Genomic DNA, 15299 nt, shown 5'->3' with positions numbered 1-15299 from the left:
CAGAGGGAATAACTACACTGCTTGTATTCTGCCATTTTTCCAGTTGCCTTGCCATGATTAAATGCGGTGGTACGTGCTTTCAATTTTCCGCGAATGCTGCCATCAATCCACGGTTTCTGGTTAGGGAAGGTTTTAATAGTCACAGTGGGTACAACATCTCCTACACACTTCCTTATAAACTCGCTCACCGAATCAGCATATACGTCAAAGTTATTGTCTGAGGCTAACCGGAACATATCCCAGTCCACGTGATCGAAGCAATCTTGAAGCGTGGAATACGATTGGTCAGACCAGCGTTGGCTAGACCTAAGCACAGGCGATTCCTATTTTAGTTTCTGCCTATAGGAGGGGAGCAACAAGATGGAGTCATGGTCAGATTTTCCAAAAGGAGGGCAGGGGAGGGCCTTGTATGCATCATGGAAGTTAGAGTAGCAGTGGTCGAGTGTGTTACTCGCTCGTGTACTGCAATCGATATGCTGGTAGAATTTAGGTAACCTTGTTCTCAGATTAGCTTTGTTACAAATGAATGACGTATGAACATCTGTAAACAATAATAATATGAAATACACATTTTAAATTAGAGAGAGAGAGATGAAAAAAAGGAAAACACAAAACTAAACTACCTTTCTATATTTGTTTCATTTGGCCTAATGGAGAGAAAGTAGATTTGTGCTTTCCCGGTGTTGCTGCAAATGCTGCCATCTAGTGATAAATGTAATTAACATTCATGACTGAACGACGTATGAATGTCTGCAAACAATAATAACAATGGTACTTTGAAATAAAAATCTTAATGAGAGAGAGAGAGAGAGAGAGAGAGAGAGAGAGAGAGAGAGAGAGAGAGATAGAGATGAATGAAGAAATTAATGCAGACTTTTTGTAGGCTTTCCCTGATGCTTTATGAGTGCATGGTCAACTGAAGCCACTGGGGAGAAAGCAAAACACAATAAGAGGTGTGGTTATTTAGGTTTAATTTCAGTGCATATATCCAGTCATTAATCTTAAAAATGGACCCTAAACCTAAACACACCGTTTAAATGCAGAGGAAATAGTGAAAACTAATTTACCTCCTGGATGTTGACTTTGATCCTTCCATTATTATCTTTGTCCAGAGTCTTGAAGGCTCCTGGAAATGCACAAAACACTATTACTGAAGGGTAATGAAAAGTAAATAGTCTGAAAACAAGAACATAATCGAACTGAGCAGGGGAGTATTGAGGATTCACTTACGACACATGGCGTCCAGTCTGACCAAGCACCCAATGAAGTTGTCAAAGTCCATGTTGCCCTGTTCGTCACTGTATCTGCGAATGATCAACTGGAAGAGCTGGTCGTTGAGAGGGAAGCCTGCACACGGACATAACAGGAGAGAAAAACCAATGAGACCAAACACATACAGTACCAGTCAAAAGTTTGGACACACGTACTCATTCAAGGGTTTTTCTTTCTTTTTGTTGTTTTTTTTTTTTTACCATTTTCTACATTGTAGAATAACAGTGAAGACATCAAAACTATGAAATAGCACATATGGAATCATGTAGTAACCAAAGAAACTGTTTTTAGAAGTCAAAATATATTTTATATTTGAGATTCTTCAAAGTAGCCACCCTTTGCCTTGATGACAGCTTTGCACACTTTTGCCATTCTCTTAACCAGCTTCATGAGGTAGTCACCTGGAATGCATTTAAATTAACAGGTGTGCCTTGTTAAAAGTAAATTTATGGAATTTCTTTCCTTCTTAATGCATTTGAGCCAATCAGTTGTATTGTGACAGGGTAGGGATGATATACAGAAGATAGCCCTATTTGGTAAAATACCATATTATGGCAAGAACAGCTCAAATAAGCAAAGAGAAATGACAATCCATCATTACTTTAAGACATGAACGTCAGTCAATCCGGAAAATTTAAAGAACTTGGAAAGTTTCTTCAAGTGCAGTCAGAAAAACCATCAAGGGCTATGATGAAACTGACTCTCATGAGGACCGCCACAGGAAAGAAAGACCCAGAGTTACCTCTGCTGCAGAGGATAAGTGCATTAGAGTTACCAGCCTCAGAAACTGCAGCCTAAATAAATGCTTCACAGAGTTCAAGTAACAGACACATCTAAACCTCTACTATGGGATCGGTGTCCCACCCCACGGGACGGTTGAGCTAACGAGCGCTATTGTGATTAGGATAAAGTTGTAAGTAACAAGAAAAATTCTCATCACATAGACATGTCTGATATGGGCAGAAAGCTTAAATTCTTGTTAATCTCACTACACTGTCCAATTTACAGTAGCTATTACAGTGAAAAAATACCATGCTTGAGGAGAGTGCACAACAACAAAACACTTTTAACACGGCAACTGGTTTGATACATTCACCTCTGAAGGTAAATAATGTACACTACCATTCAAAAGATTGGGGTCACTTAGAAATGTCCTTGTTTAAAAAAATAAAATAAAAAAATTCAAATTTTTGGTCCATTAAAATAACATAAAATTGATCAGAAATACAGTGTAGACATTGTTAATGTTGTAAATGACTAATGAAGCTGGAAACGCCTGATTTTTTATGGAATATCTACATAGGAGTACAGAGACCCATTATCAGCAACCATCACTCCTGTGTTCCAATGGCACGTTGTGTTAGCTAATCCAAGTTTATCATTTTAAAAGGCTAATTGATCATTAGAAAACCCTTTTGCAATTATGTTAGCACAGCTGAAAACTGTTGTCCTGATTAAAGAAGCAATAAAACTGTCCTTTTTTAGACGAGTTGAGGATCTGGAGAATCAGCATTTCTGGGTTCGATTACAGGCTCAAAATGGCCAGAAACAAAGAACTTTCTTCTGAAACTCGTCAGTCTATTCTTGTTCTGAGAAATGAAGGCTATTCCATGCGAGAAATTGCCAAGAAACTGAAGATCTTGTACAACGCTGGGTACTACTCCCTTCACAGAACAGCGTAAACGGGCTCTAACCATAATACAAAGAGGAGTGGGAGGCCCCAGTGCACAACTGAGCAAGAGGACAAGTACATTAGAGTGTCTAGTTTGAGAAACAGACGCCTCACAAGTCCTCAACAGGCAGCTTCATTAAATAGTACCCGCAAAACACCAGTCTCAACGTCAACAGTGAAGAGGCGACTCCGGGATGCTGGCCTTCTAGGCAGAGTTCCTCTGTCCAGTGTCTGTGTTTTTTTGCCCTTCTTAATCTTTTCTTTTTATTGGCCAGTCTAAGATATGGCTTTTCTTTGCAACTCTGCCTATCTCTGGAAGTATGTTAACGAAGGCTTTTCAGCTGTTGAACTATGGCAAGGTCGAACTAATTTCAAAATCTACATTTATTTTAGTCAAGAAGTGATGAGTCAGAGCAACCAATCAGCGTCATTGTAGCTGTTCTACCTATCACCCACACAGCACTTCCTCCACAAGCAACCACATCCTCTTCTCCTGTTCAATTAATTTCCCGCCACACTGAAAAGGACTGCACATACATACATACCTCTGTGCCCATCTCATTGCAACATTATCCATCCAGGGCCAAAGCTGGATGCCTAAAATGTGGTAAATGTAAACAAGATGCTACAGTAGTGTATGTGTGTGTGTGTGTTTTGTGTGTATGTGTATGGATGGAGTTCCAAGAAAAGACATTAGAAGATGGCAAATGGAGATAGTGATGAGTGAGGGCATATAGTATGAAAATAAAGACCCGTTGGGATCTAAAATGAGTGTGAGGTGCCCTCTTGTCTTCTTTTTGTCCGTTTGAGGACACTACAGTCACCCCTGGTGGAGGTTCTTGGAACGCTGCTGTTTAAGTCTGAGCAGAAGTCGACAAAAACCTTCAAAGGTCTATTTGGTTCTATGTAGAACCCTCTGTGGAATGGAGCCCAAAAGGGTTCTACCTAGACACAGAAGGGGCTCTACCTGGAACTAAAAAGGGATCTCCTATGGGGACAGTGGAAGAATCCTTTTAGGTTGCACCTTTTTATCGGAGTGTAGGCCTATATTGCAGTGGTGGTTCTGTGGTTTTCTGTAAAAAAATTTAAAAAAAATTGTTCATTGGTGGTGGGGAGTTAAGATATTCGAAAAATACTATGAAACATCCCCACTTTTAGCACACATTTGCAAGCTGGCAAAGTAACCTTTGTGTGCTGAGGCATGTGTGATCACTGAACATTGACAGGACCGACAACAAAAAAGACATGCTCACATGCAAACAAAAGATAAGATGTGTCTAACTTGCACCGTTATGCAATTATTAAGAGACTAGATACAAACAGCTAATCCTGACTGTTCTAGCATTCATTTACTGAGGCAAACATATCAGAGATGTCAAGGTGGTACCCAAGCATATGCCATGTGTATATGTGACACACACAAATGGTCATATTTTTTATGTTTTATTTTGTTTGTTATTTTATGGCGTCATCCCTTGTATAATTTTCTAGGCCTCCCAGGTATTTACATTTAATGTATGTATATGATTACTGCCGCTAGGGGGAGCTGTGACGTCAATTGAGTGCGATAGTGAGATCGTCAGGTCTTGGAGGTTTCTTCTTCAATCTTGGAGATTGACTACTACTGAAAACGAACAATCAATTTACCCTATTAATTCAGATGCAACCTACAAAAGTGCAATATGACTCTGAAAATATTGAGGTAACATGGTTAACTACATAGTCAATGAGGTTGGAAGGCAATTGAAGGGAGTGTTAATGTTAAGTGAAAAACTGGTTGGTATTTTCCCCATTGTAAGTAATGGAGTTTGGCTAGAGTGCTAATGGTTTTACATGTAATTTTAACGTTATAAGAGAAGGGATTAAGATGTCGTTGAATTTACGAAAATAGTGTTTAACAGTTCGCTAGTTTGATGCTAACCAAATTGAGTCTGGCTAAGAGCTAGTTAGCTCTAAGCTAGTTTGTTTCAGTCAATGTTAGCTTACATGTTAATAATGTAGTGGTTGATGCATTGTTTCACATCGGCCTCCAGTAATTTATAGTTTTTTCTAAATTGACATTGATAGGACAGTGAGTTTTCTATATAATGTGAATGTGTAGATGTATGGTGACTCCAGGTTTGGATGTACGGACCAACGGGACTGCCATGGGCAAGTCCCTTGGCCTTGACGGGTACCATGAATGGTGGGAGGACAGGCAGCCTCCAGAGTACTCACCCTATCCCCTGTTGTACGGACGGGAGCCGCAGCTATTTACCGAGGTAAACAATGCAATTGTATATCAAATCATTGCATATACTGTAGTATAAAAAATGTGTGATTGAATTAGTGTTTGTCTATTGCTATTTTTGCATAACGTACTTTATCACTGAAACTCCACCTAAAATGGCGCCGAAGCAGACGTTTTACGTGCCCCAACCGATTGTGTTTTTTTTGTTAGTTTATCTGCGATGTTTAACTTTATTTTTTTTAAACTGTTTTTGTACATAATGTTGCCGCTACCGTCTCTTATAACCGAAAATAACTTCTAGACATCAGGACTGCGATTACTCACCACGGACTAGCAGAATCCTTTTTCTTCTTTCATGACTCTGATGAGGCCCGGCCGGAGGATATAAGGCTGGCTCCCTCGGGAACAGGCCCGACCCCAGTGATCTGCGTGAAGAGGAGAAAGAGAGGCCGGAGGGCGGGCTGCCTTCTGAGGAGTAGGAGGCGATCAAATAAACCCCCACTCCCCTCAATTCTGCTTTGGACAATAAAATGGATGAGTTATTGGGAAGATTAAACTAACAACGGGACATTAAAAACTGTAACATCTTATGCTTCACAGAACAGGGTGGCGGTCTATGTATTTTTGTAAACAACGACTGGTGCAGATATCTAAGGAAGTCTTGAGCCATTGCTCGCCTGAGGTAGTTTCTCATGATAAGCTACAGACCACATTACCTACTGAGAGAGTTTTCGTCTATATTCTTTGTAGCTGTTTACATACCACCACAGTCAGAGGCTGGCACCAAGATAGCATTGAATGAGCTGTATTCCGCCATAAGCAAACAAGGAAAACGCTCACCCAGAGGCGGCGCCCCTAGTAGTCAGGAACTTTAATGCAGGGAAACTTAAATCAGTTTTACCTCATTTCGATCAACATGTTAAATGTGCAACCAGAGGGAAAAGATCTCTGGACCACCTATACTCCACACACAGAGATGACTACAAAGCTCTCCCTCCATTTGGTAAATCTGACCATAGTTCTATCCTCCTGATTCCTGCTTACAAGCAAAAATTCAAGCAGGAAGCACCAGTGACTAGATCAATAAAAAAAGTGGTCAGATGAAGCAAATGCTAAGCTACAGGTCTGTTTTGCTAGCACAGACTGGGATATGTTCCGGGATTCCTCCAATGGCATTGAGGAGTACACCACAATTGTCATTGGCTTCATCAATAAGTGCATCGACGACGTCATCCCCACAGTGACCGTACGTACATACCCCAACCAGAAACCATGTATTACAGGCAGCATCCGCATTGAGCTAAAGGCTAGAGCTGCCGCTTTCAACGAGCGGGACTCTAACCCGGAAGAGTCAGGATCCTAGTAAGGATCCTAGTCAAGCTATTGTTTGTCAAATCCAGATTAAATATAGGTCTTCGTGTGAATAAAATCTGTAGGCGATTGTGGGCTAAATCAATTACAAAAAACTGACCTGTTCAGGCTTCATCATGATCTGTGATCAAAACAGGCTGGGGTGTTTTGGGTTCTGTTTAAGCTAAGGTTATGCGTAACAATGCAACTGCACTAAAATGAATAGCCTGATTCAATCCAATTCTAAATTGCGGCGCATTTAATAAACCAACAAAATTTTCCTGTGATGTTGAGGCTAAGCAAGACCTTCGATAGGCTATTAGACTATGTGGAAATAATAGTGGAGTTAATCATTGTTATAGCCTAGATCGCTTTATATAATCTGGACCGTTATTTTTTCTAAGGCTAAGCAAATAAGCGGTAGCATATGCTTTTTTACTGTCTCTATAACAAGGGTTAGGCCTATATCTTCACATACCCCCTCAATTCGAGCCCTGCTTTTAACCATAAGACATCACAGAAATGTATAGTCTAAGGATTGCATGGTGACAGTGATTGTCTGTTAAACTGGGAACTCTAGGGAAAAACGGGGTCAAATCATGACAGCAGTGATTTTCAGGTCAGAGAAAGATGCCAGAGTTTCTGAATTGGAATTCCGAGTTGGATGACCGTTCAAACCCCAAAAAATCCTAGTCTGAGCTTGGTTTTTCCCCCCTGAGTTCCCAGTTGTCTTGAACGCACTGAATTCAGAAGTCAGCGATTGCCGAGTTCCGAGTTGTTATGATTGCACCACTAGAGACCTAGGCTACCTCTTGTTTTCTTAATAGGACTACCACCAACAAAGAAGCCCTTGTATCTGTATTGATGTGAGAAATAGGCATATCTACACAGTAATGGTGGCTGGCTGTGATATCAACTAGCCTAATAATTTTTGTATTGGGCTGATATGCCTATTTTAGCTAAATCGACAAATGAAATTGATTAGATAACTCGGGCAATGAAAATATTTTGTACAAAATCATGTACGTGGTGAGATCTTTGATAATAGACTTAACAGACACTTAAACTAACACGTAACACAGGTAGACATTTTTGAGACGTTCATGGTAAGAGCTTTCATAAACTTGCAAGCAAACCGACACGTGACGTCAGTGCCACATTATGTCCACATGACGTGTCACATGACGTGAATGCGTCGGCAGTTTGACGCCTTAGAAAAAAAACTTGTCTTCTTTGACAGTCCATGTTAATTTATGGCGCTAGGAAGACGTTAGGTGACTTGGTGAGAGGTATCAGTAGCTTCATTAGACTTAATTCTGGCACTTATCACCCCCCATATGAGTGAATGGTGGGGAGGGCCGGAGGAGGGTGTGTGTGTGTGTGTGTGTTGAGAGAGCATTATTTCACAGCGCACTAGAACGCGGTAAAACAGCTTCCCATTCATTTTCAATGGAAGGAAAGCGGTGAGAGGCCGGGGACCTTTGGGCAGTGCGAAGGTGGCGTGGGAGGAGGACAAAAAGTTAAACATTTCCCAACTTCATGCAAATCACCAGCGGCGACCCCATGACAAATTTTGACGCTATGAGACTCAACACTGGAGACTTTCTTCAGCAAAGATGTCGGACAAAAATACTAGGATTGAAGCAACTGTAAGTAATTAGAGGTCGACCGATTAATCGAAATGGCCGATTAATTAGGGCTGATTTCAAGTTTTCATAACGATCGGTATTTTTGGCCACCGATTTGGCGAAAAACTTTTTTTTTTATACCTTTTATTTAACTAGGCAAGTCAGTTAAGAACACATTCTTATTTTCAATGACGGCCTAGGAACGGTGGGTTAACTGCCTTGTTCAGGGGCAGAATGACAGATTTTTACCTTGTCAGCTTGGGGATGCAACCTTACGTTAACTAGTCCAACGCTCTAACCACCTGCTTTACGTTGCACTCCACGAGGAGCCTGCCTGTTACACGAATGCAGTAAGGAGCCAAGGTAAGTTGCTAGCTAGCATTAAACTGATCTTATAAAAAACAATCAATCAATCATAATCACTAGTTAACTACACATGGTTGATATTACTAGTTTATCTAGCCTGTCCTGCGTTGCATATAATCGATGCGGTGCGCATTCGCGAAAAAGGACTCTCTTTGCGCCAACGTGTACCTAACCATAAACATCAATGTCTTTCTTAAAATCAATACACAAGTATATATTTTTAAACCTGCATATTTAGTTAATATTGCCTGCTAACATGAATTTATTTTAACTAGGGAAAATGTGTCACTTCTCTTGCAAACAGAGTCAGGGTATATGCAGCAGTTTGGGCCGCCTGGCTCGTTGCGAACTGTGAAGACTATTTTTTCCTAACAAAGACAACCGACTTCGCCAAACGGGGGAGGATTTAACAAAAGCGCATTTGCGGAAAAAAGCACAATCGTTGCACGACTGTACCTAACCATAAACATCAAAGCCTTTCTTAAAATCAATACAATATATTTTTAAACCTGCATATTTAGCTAAAAGAAATCCAGGTTAGCAGGCAATATTAACCAGGTGAAATTGTGTTAGTTCTCTTGCGTTCCTTGCACGCAGAATCAGGGTATATGCAACAGTTTGGGCCGCCTGGCTCGTTGCGAACTAATTTGCCAGAATTTTACGTAACTATGAAATAACATTGTAGCTTGTGCGATGTAACAGGAATATTTAGACTTATGGATGCCACCCCTTAGATAAAATACGGAACGGTTCCGTATTCCACTGAAAGAATAAATGTGATAGTTTCCGGATTCGACCATATTAATGACCTAAGGCTCGTATTTCTGTGTGTTATTATGTTATAATTAAGTCTATGATTTGATAGAGCAGTCTGACTGAGCGATGGTAGGCAGCAGCAGGCTCGTAAGCATTCATTCAAACAGCACTTTACTGCGTTTTGCCAGCAGCTCTTCGCAATGCATTGCGCTGTTTATGATTTCAAGCGTATCAACTCCCAAGATTAGGCTGGTGTAACCGATGTGAAATGGCTAGCTAGTTAGCGGGTGCGCGCTAATAGCGTTTCAAACGTCACTCGCTCTGAGACTTGGAGTAGTTGTTTCCCTTCCTCTACATGGGTAACACTGCTTCGAGGGTGGCTGTTGTTGGTGTGTTCCTGGTTTGAGCCCAGGTAGGAGCGAGGAGAGGGACGGAAGCTATACTGTTACACTGGCAATAGTAAAGTGCCTATAAGAACATCCAATAGTCAAAGGTATATGAAATACAAATCGTATAGAGAGATATAGTCCTATAGTAACTACAACCTAAAACTTCTTACCTGGGAATATTGAAGACTCATGTTAAAAGGAACCACCAGCTTTCATATGTTCTCATGTTCTGAGCAAGGAACATAAACGTTAGCTTTCTTACATGGCACATAATGCACTTTTACTTTCTTCAACACTTTGTTTTTGCATTATTTAAACCAAATTGAATGTTTCATTTATTTGAGGCTAAATTGATTTTATTGATGTATTATATTAACTTAAAATAAGTGTTAAGTCATTATTACAAATAAATAATAATAAAAATCACCCGATTTAATCAGTAGCGGGGTTTTTGGGTCCTCCAATAATCGGTATCGGCGTTGAAAAATTATAATCGGTCGACCTCTATAAGTAATTATAACGTCATAGCGAATCATGCCAAAACAATTCTGATTGAGAGGAATATGTTAGTTAATGTAGAGAAACGATTATGCATATTTTTTGGTCATAAAATACATTTACAAAAATCGCTATTTAACCAGCTAGTTGACTAGCTAACATTAGCTAGGTAGCTTTATGGGCATTTTGACATGAGTTAGACATTTTAATTAATGTTGTTTAATAATGTTTTAGGGACTCTTGAGAACCAGCAAACCAGGCTGTCTTGATGTGAAACTGGATGTAAATCATCTAGCTAAAACTGGGCGATGACCTACCACAGGGGTTGTTGTAGGGGTCCTTCTAGAATATATTCCGTTCTGTCAAAAATATAAAGTTTAGTTCCATCAATCAACGTTCTGTTGTTTCCACGTGTCCATCACTAGATTTAACAAGAACAGTGGAGGAGAAATTTATTATTGCTGTGATGTGGTTGCCAGAACTCTGTCACCCTTGTTATGTAGAGACACACACAAAAATGCAGCGTGGATTAATGTGGCAGAAGTTGTTGGTGTCCCTGGTGGGTTTCATAAAATAACATAACGTTTATGTCAATATTAAATATGTCAATATTAGCTAGCTGGCTAGCTATAAACCCCAGCTAGCATAGCCGGTTTTATTGACTTCAAGACACTCTGAATGGCATCAATGAAGCCTATGGATTGAGTAGAAAGTAATTTAATTTTATGGTGCTGTCGTGACATACTTTCATTAATGTGATGACAGTTGATTTGATAAATAACAAACTATGTTTAATTGTTACCATATTAAATTAATCTTAACACTTATTAGGATTTTGGGGCACCACAGAATAAGTTGTTTTATAGAGTTACAATCTCCCAAATTCAACTCTAAAAGATATTTATCTATCGATAACAGTCACTTATTAATCATTATCTCATATCAGTCTCATTCTGAACGTTGCAGACTTCTTGAATCCGAAAGAACCCCAGCCTTTAATGATTATCCAGTACTACACTAATGTATTTAAATAGTTATTTACTAACTAATAATAACACAGAATACACCTACACACTTACAAGAGACAGAATTCCCTAGTGGACTGACAAGATATGAGGGCTTATTACACATATGGAGAGGGTAGGGTAGATAAAGAGAAGGAGAGACAAAGGGTATCGTACATTTGGAAACTACCCTCAAAGTAGTAATACTTTGCTCAAGAACCCGTTTGGGTAAGAAATGTAATGTATTTACGTGTAGATGTCTTTGTTCGTCGTCTCTCTGTTGAAACCAATCGATCCTTCTATGGGGAATGGCTCGATGGTGCACAACCAAAGGCTTACATCCAGAGGCCACCATTTTCTTTCTTCATAGTTGTCCTGGTCTTGTAGTGGAGGGTTGAAATAGAACAGGTCTTCGGTTGTACCAATGGTTGTCTTTAGTCAAAGTTCTAGGACCACTTTTACTGCCCAGCTGCAGACTGGCAATGTTAAGGTCTAGTCTTTATCTTCTTCGCATCGTGTTGAGGCTAAGAGTTTCAGAGTTTCCAACCATTTCAACGTGTGGACCATGGCTGCACGCTTTCTGGTCTTGGAGATTCAACCATTTGTAATGGTTAGCTCATGCTTCAAGTCTGCTGGTCTGGTATGTTAATTCTTAGTCCTTTAAAGCACTCTGGTCTAAAAGGGCAGTTCCATCACACTGACACACTCTTCTGACCTCATTCGAGGCGTGGCTTAGTTAATGTGCAAAGGACATGAAAATTATGATCTTGTTAGAAAACTAACAAAATTGTTTAATTGTTCTTCATACTGCCCACCCAAGCAAAAAGGCAGTAACTGCTCAGAGTGGAACTGAGAAAATGGCTTCAAAGTGTTTTATTTGTCCAGCCAAATGAGTTCTAGAGAGATCATTGGAGATGTAATGATCTGTTGCCTTACTATGAGTACATTTTTTTATTCATGTTGACCCTGACCTCTGACATGACCTTTGACCCTTAAATGGCAGTTACTGCCTTCTTCCTTGGCATGATATGTTATAAATTGCAGGGTAATACCAAAGCGAAGAGCAGTATCTGCCATTTTCATTAGTTAGTTTACTATACTTCTCATTTACGCTATTAATACAAGAGCAGTGTAATTACTGACAGTGTAAAAGAGTTGAAACAGCATCCTTTGTGTCTTCAACTAAGATACCAGTTGCATTTACATAGAGATGTATGTTCTGCGTCAGTCACATTACATACTGTGTTTGACAAGTAGCCCATGTCTTGTTATAAGAAAAAATGTGAAAAGCAGCACTGCAATAGTTTGAATTACATGAAATGATTACCTGTCTTGTAATATATAATGATGGAACATGATAGAAGTATGACGTAGGGTAATACAAATGATAAAAAATGACCATGAGATTGCTAATAAAATAAAATGTATTTTTTCAAATTATACTTTTGAATGAATAAATAACAGCTTTAAGAATACATTTTAAACATATTTACATATTCATAAGAGGACCCAAATGACATTTAGCTACAATTGATAAAATGCTGAGTAGTTACATTTCATTTTTAAGTAAAACTTCTTCAGTGCTCTTCCATATCACTCCTCATCCTCAGCAATGCTGTTCACAGCCAAGGCATTCCAGAACTGCCTTGGTAGGCATCAGAGGACACAGCTTGGTGATTATGTCCATCTTCTTGGACTCTTCTATCCTGTGTACATAGTGTCGAGGGTGTCTCTAGAGTGACTTTCTTCATGATAAATTCATGCTCTGTGAAGTCCTTTTCTTCATGGGAGACTTTGTAGACGAGGCTCCTGGATCCACGCCTCAACTGGATCTCAGCCATCTCTGCTAGCTTTGGTGCTGCTGCCTTCTTCAGCTTGACAATGGAATGGCCAGCTTTCCATGGCAGGATGTTTTCCTTTTTCATTTCTACCACCTCCACCTTGCCGAAGTCGTACACTACACCTCCAGGTCAAGCTTTCATTTCCTGTTCCACGCCATGGTGGAAACTGTCTGCACTCATGAAGGTGTGTCCTGGCTCGAAGAACTTGTGGGTGATGTCCTCCATCAAAGTTGAGTCAGCATTGACAACACTCACCAGTGATGTTAGGAGGCACCTGCTTTTTTTGTTGAAGTGCAGTTATCCACATCTCTCTCCCTCTCCAGTGCTGTTACGTAAGATGAAGTAATCTCCTCTACCTTCCGACCAGCTGTTCCTTCATGCTATACCACTGAGATTGTTTTCTTCTTTTGAGATTTCTTTCCAATGGTGGCGAATGTCTCATGATAGGCAACGATTCTTGTGAACAATGCTGTTTTCACACCTGGCATGCGAGGGAGCATGATGACTTTTTGCATATCAACACTCCTCACAGACCAGTCCTCAGGCCAATCTTTCTGTGCATCTGTAACGTGGGTCGTATAATGGGGACCAAGGTGTGGCGTGTAGAGTGCTCATATTTACTTTAATGATAACACGTATACCAAAAACAACAAAACGACAGCCAACAGTTCCGTCAGGCGATACTCACAAAACGGAAAACAACTACCCACAAAACCCCATAGACAAACCCCAACTTAAATATGATCTACAATTAGAGACAACACGAACCAGCTGCCTCTAATTGGAGCTCATCCAAAACTCAACCTAGAAATAGAAAAACAAGAACAAAACAGACTGCCCACCCATATCACACCCTGACCTAACTAACCAGAGAAAAAACAGCTTTCATAGGTCAGAGCGTGACAGCATCAGCCTGATAGTGGCTTCTGCTCTGCCCTGCAGACTTCTTATGTTCCTCATATTCCCTACATCGCATGCAGTTGGTGATGGTGAATTCAGGTGCCGCATGGCTGTTGTCTTGGCAGGCTTGGCCTCATTCTCCCTGTGCTCCATGTTCAGATGATGACCCTGCACCAAACAGAGCTCGCACTCCTCCTCTCCAAGCTTCACAAAGCTGATGTTCCTTCCCTTTACCGCCTTGCGATAGATTTCGTAACCGCAGCTGGCATCTTTGTTCTTCTCCTTGTAGTCATTATGCATGAACCGAATCTTGATGTAACTAGGGAGGTAGAGGAGACGTGGGGCATGCTCTCGTCTGTAGTGGCTGGTTTGGGATGGAAGGACTCAATGTGTTGCAGGATTGGATTCATGTTCAATTTGCTCGCTGAAGCTTTCTTTCCCCTCTGATCCTTTGGTGGAATCAGTTTGGTGGTGATTGACTTGCCCATCATCGTGACAATTAGCCTGTCATTTTTGGGGTGGTAGCCCAATGTTGTCAGAAAAAACACTTTGCATACCTGTTGTGCAGAACCGCTCAGGTTTGGAAGATTGTACAGAAACGAACTGCTGCGTCGACTGTCAGCACCAACAGTGATATTTTTCTTAGATTGCTGTGCCACAGTGCAACACCAGTCATGGCGCTTCATGGCTGTCATGAGTTTCCTCAACCTCTTCTTTGAGTCCCGCCAGACCACTTCCAACATTGCTGAAGGGGTTAGGGGAGCAACGGACAGCCATGGAGCGTCAGGAGGAGGACAAGTAAGAGTAGCAGTGGCAGGGAGAGGAGGAGCAGCATTGGCAGCAGCAGGAATCACATCTAATTTATTTATAAAGCCCTTCTTACATCAGCTGATATCTCAAAGTGCTGTACAGAAACCCAGCCTAAAACCCCAAACAGCAAGCAATGCAGGTGTAGAAGCACGGAAGAGGAGAAGCAGGAGTAGCAGCGGCAGGAGGAGGATGAGCGGTGGAGAAGCCGCAGCATCAGATAGTGAGGATAGTGATGGTGAGGGACGTGGTCAACCACAAGCAACTCAGTGCTCCCTCCCAGTTCTGAGCCACAAGCCTCTGTCAAGAGACGAGTCCCACCCCAGAAACCAATTACTCTTTTCGAGAAATGGGGTCCTTGTTGTAGCAAGGAAGGCATCGGAGGGTCAACCATCAACACCACCCAGCCAGGACCCTATCCAGGCCCCTCTGGATGAGGACAAGCTTATTTAAAAAAAAATAAGTTACATTTTTAAAGCTTACTCCCGTCCATGAAAAGGCTGACCATTGTCAAAAAAGCAGCTGTCAGGTTCCACATCCATAGGATCATTAATTAAGCAGAGGCCAAGTAGGACTGTGTGTGTCT

General features: G+C 40.9%; 1 protein-coding gene across 1 annotated transcript; it reads right to left on the bottom strand.

The window, feature by feature from the left end:
* Nucleotides 1-641: 641 nt before the first annotated feature.
* LOC115206783 (calpain-3-like) lies at nucleotides 642-14206 on the bottom strand. The gene is made up of 5 exons (XM_029773983.1): nucleotides 14010-14206; nucleotides 5499-5617; nucleotides 1231-1347; nucleotides 1068-1126; nucleotides 642-925 (listed from the first exon to the last, which is right to left on the bottom strand). Exons 1-5 carry the CDS (start codon nucleotides 14204-14206, stop codon nucleotides 899-901), a joined length of 519 nt encoding a protein of 172 aa, XP_029629843.1. The 3' UTR covers nucleotides 642-898.
* Between the last annotated feature and the right edge of the window lie 1093 nt (nucleotides 14207-15299).

Source organism: Salmo trutta, chromosome 13, assembly GCF_901001165.1.
Source record: "Salmo trutta chromosome 13, fSalTru1.1, whole genome shotgun sequence".
Classification (NCBI taxonomy): Eukaryota; Metazoa; Chordata; class Actinopteri; order Salmoniformes; family Salmonidae; genus Salmo; species Salmo trutta.
This window is presented reverse-complemented; position numbering and strand designations above follow the sequence as displayed.

Excerpts from the sequence above, each read along its gene's own strand:
- LOC115206783 (XM_029773983.1), bottom strand. The coding sequence starts at position 14,206 with ATGCATAATGACTACAAGGAGAAGAACAAAGATGCCAGCTGCGGTTAC. Across the intron at positions 1,348-5,498 it reads AAGGATTCTGCTAGTCCGTG|GCTTCCCTCTCAACGACCAG; the intron begins GTGAGTAATCGC and ends GTCCGTGTGCAG. Across the intron at positions 926-1,067 it reads TCAAAGTCAACATCCAGGAG|TGGCTTCAGTTGACCATGCA; the intron begins GTAAATTAGTTT and ends CTTTCTCCCCAG.